This window comes from Cupressus sempervirens, chromosome 10, assembly GCF_028749045.1.
Source record: "Cupressus sempervirens isolate cs-2001-9-10 chromosome 10, ASM2874904v1, whole genome shotgun sequence".
Classification (NCBI taxonomy): Eukaryota; Viridiplantae; Streptophyta; class Pinopsida; order Cupressales; family Cupressaceae; genus Cupressus; species Cupressus sempervirens.
The window spans coordinates 440390560-440394533 of record NC_143127.1 but is presented as its reverse complement, the minus strand read 5'-3'; the positions used below and the strand labels follow the sequence as shown (position 1 = coordinate 440394533).

Below are 3974 nucleotides of genomic sequence, written 5' to 3'. Positions count from 1 at the left end.
ACGTAGAAAATTAACTTCAGGTATAAACAGTTTTCAATTATATATAATTGACAGACACCTAACCCCTTCCCCCTGTACATAGACTACCTCAAACATTTCTATGTAAGAAGAAAAGATTACATATCGCTCTCCGGAACGACGCGGAGGCTGACCGATCATCGTAAAAGTTCAACAAAAGCAGGAGGAATTACAGTCGATTTACAAGTTAGATGTTAGTACTACCGTACAGATTTGGACTAGTCAAAATTTTATGGCTCACAAACTTCCCGTGTAATCTTCCAATGCAGTTCCGTGACGCGTTGTTTCCTTGGACTTGAAGACTTCGTACAGTACTTACCGTCGTTCGAAAATGGCAGATAAAGAATTATTATATTATTCTTCACAGGCAGTTCTTTCAAATGTAATCTGACTTTGACGGCAATTTAGTTCAATAGAAAAACTGTTCTGTGAATTTTGAAAATAAAGTGCACAGATTGTTATATGTCATACTGATTCACACTGGAGATTTCAGTGATGATGAAAACCAGAGACATGAGAATCACCAGATCTCAAAGAATTAAAGAATTTGCAATCTGTTTTATATCTGTATTAAAACGCCAAATTTCAAATCGAATTTTGTTCTCCGCAAATTGATGTACTATCTTTGTACAAGTAATACTAACTAAATGACCCTTTCAAAAAGCCTAAGCTAATGCTTCTGTGAGCTCTCTTGTGTGAATTAGCCTCTATATGTTCTCGAAATCTGAGACTTCACAGGAAATACGGTGAACTGCTCTGTGAATTTTGAAAATAAACTTCACAGGGCCAATAATCTGTTTATGCAGGGGCAACAGTAGGGGGTAGGGCACAGTTCCATAGTCCCTAGTTTCAGATTCGTACCCTGATGTATATCTAGGAGCATACCTAGGAGCATCTATACCCGCTCTATGTCTCGACCTTTGCAATGATGAAAACCAGAGACAAGAACGCATCGAATCAGATCTCAAAGAATTGAAAAATTTACATTTCTGTTTCATATTTTAGTTAAAACGCCTAATTTCAAATCGAATTTCCGCAAATAAACATATATCTTTGAACCTGGTAACATTTTGGTGAGCTTTTTGTACGAATCTGTCTCTTTAGGTTCTCGAAATCTGAGAGTTGATAGGGAAGACGGTTTGCTGCTCTGTGAATTTTGAAAATAAACTTCAAAGATTGTTAGAGGACGTCCTTATTTACATCGGAGATTAAGCGATAATGAAAGCCAGAGACAAGAACGCATTCATGACAAACGCCAGATCTCAAAGAAGAAAAGAATATATGTGTGTTTCATATTTGTATAAAAACGCTTAAAATTCAAATCGGATTTTGCTGTCCGCAAAGAAACATAATATCTTTGTAACTGGTAGATACGGGCCTAAAAGCTAGTGCTTCTGTGAGCATTCTGTGTGAATTTGCCTCTTTACATTCTCGAAAACTGAGATTTGACAGGGAATAGTGATAGGGCCTTTCTGTTCAAAGCCGTACTTTTCTTCCGCTTCCTTGAGCAGCTCGCCAAAGAGGGGATGGTTAAAATAAAACGCTGGAACCACAAATCGATGAGGCTCCTCACCTTGTCCAACGTACACAGCCAAAGAACCCTTTGGAACATGTTTCGGACTATTTCGCTCACCATATCCGATATGCGGCAGGCGAAAATGCCACTGAAATATTTTCAGCCTTTGCAGTTCCAAGTGAGGAAGATGAAATTGACGGACAAGGCGGTTTTCTTTCGCGTCGCTTTGAGGAGAATGCAGAAGGCTCACACAGCTTTCTCCTCCATTGTCGAAGGAATCAAAAGCTTTCAAATTACGGCCCCTGCTGCCTCCCATGCGCAGGCGCCTCTTAACCTTTCTACTCTTTCTGTTTTGCATCTGCAGGGGAGTGTATCCCCTGGTTTTCCTCGATCGCTTTAACCATTTCCAGATCTTCACCATCCTACACCCTAATCTAAAGGCCATATTTACAAACTACTATTTTACAGGGGTAACCAGAAACAGCAAAATACTCTTTTAACTCTTACAGAAAACAGAAAAAGGCCATGGATCTGCCACGGAAATGGCAAGCCGGAAAGCAGTCAGACAGACTTCACCAAGAGATGTAGGTATGTTGGACATGGTAAGGTTACAGAACTAATAAATTCATAAATGATAAGGGAGACAATTCCAAAATCAGGCTGTTTCTAGTATTTCCGGCATGGCCGTGCCCTAGAAAATATACACCACAAAACAGGTTTCATCACAGATTTTTTCTGCAGGTGAGATTTATAACCACATAAGCAAGGCGAAGGGGACAAAAGAGTTTTAGGAAGCAAGAAGTTTAGAACATTCATGGCCGGTGGGTCTCTACACGGCTTTATTCTAAAAATTGACTGAGGCCAACCAGTCATCACGCCTGAGGAACCATCTCATCTCGGAACTAATACCAAAAATGAAGAAAAAGATAAACATTGAAGGCACATTTAGGGTCCAGTATTCTCCCCCATCGGATTTTTCGTTCTCCTTGTGGCCCTTCACAAATTAAATGTTTATGCTTTTCCTTTCCAACGTTTTCCACAAGATGAGGGGGCTCACAAGAGAAACGCCCAATCAGGAAAATGATTGGTGGCCATTTTTATAAGTGGGATTCGCATAAAATGTGCATGATCTGGAGAATCCTCCTCCGCAAGACGGCAACAACTCGAGTCCACATCGGTTTGAACAAGTGCATTTCACTTTTGTTCGAATTGTGGAGGGAGCATTTTCCAATATGACTTTTCTAGTCTACATGCACTAATTCACTGTTACTTGTCAGATATTTACTAGCAGGATTTTGACAAAAACGTTTAGGTAGAAGGTATTCGATTTGAGACTGCTTACTCTCGTTTTAGGGTTTAAAAGAAATGCATAAGAACTTCGTTTAAACTTGGTTACCTTTCAAAATTCATACATGGTTAAAGCAAAGATTCAACCGACTAAATTTTGAATCCTCCTCCGTACGACTGCCAAAATTGGAGTCTCCGTCAGTTTGAACGAATGCATTTCACTTTTACTCAAATTGTGGACTTCGAGGGAGCATTTCCCCAATATGACTTTTCTAGTCTACATGCACTAATTCACTGTAAGTTGTCAGTAATTTTTCTAGAGGGTTTTGACAAAAACGTTTACAAAGTATTCAATTTGAAACTGCTTACCATTTCGATTTGACTTAAGATTCAACCGCACATGTTTTCAGTCAAATTTCTTGATAAGCACAGATCTATCGTTCAGGATTTCGAAGAAATTATTTCGAAGTAATGTATTTACAGAATTCAAATTTGTTATGAATAATGACTCATTCTTGAGGATTTCTATTTGAAGTTAGTTACCATTTCAAATTCATTTATGACTAAAATATAGATAGATTCAGCAAAGTATTTACCATTTGAAATTAGTTGCCATTTCAAATTCATTTACAATTAGAACTGAGGTAGATTCAGCATATAATTCCATTTGAAATTGTTACCATTTTAAATTTATTTATGATAAAAACAGAGATTCACCAAAGTAATTTTTGAATCATATTCATTGACTCATTCACAATTCAGACAAATTCAAGCTCCCATAATTTTGAAAGAAGCTATAGAATATTTTTGACGATTTCATCCTAATATCTATTAATCTACAATTAAAGCATATTTGAACTGTGAAATCTGTTCAGATGTACGTATTTTTCCTTTGCAGTGTGGACAGAAAAGGGAGATTTATTCGCATCTCCATAAGAACAGGTCAAATGCAATATTTCTGGGTTTGTCTGTTAATAAATTATGCAATTAGCAATGAAATACGGGAATTAGTTGAGATGGGGCTCACAGAAATGCAATGTATGCGCAGAGGCGGTTGAACTGAATGATGAAAACTTAAAACAGGCGCTAAAACAGTTCCAACTTAAATAATGCGCACCGGTAAGAATAGAAAGAAGGTTCCTCCAAGCAGACC

At 37.8% G+C, this 3974-nt stretch overlaps 1 protein-coding gene across 1 annotated transcript; it reads right to left on the bottom strand.

The window, feature by feature from the left end:
* Positions 1-1280: 1280 nt before the first annotated feature.
* Positions 1281-2717, bottom strand: LOC149534600 (uncharacterized). The gene has a single exon (XM_089806096.1). The coding sequence runs from the start codon at positions 1977-1979 to the stop codon at positions 1404-1406; it is 576 nt and encodes a 191-aa protein (XP_089662222.1). The 5' UTR covers positions 1980-2717; the 3' UTR covers positions 1281-1403.
* Positions 2718-3974: the final 1257 nt, after the last annotated feature.

Coding starts and splice junctions, on each gene's coding strand:
- LOC149534600 (XM_089806096.1), bottom strand. CDS start 1,979: ATGGCCTTTAGATTAGGGTGTAGGATGGTGAAGATCTGGAAATGGTTA.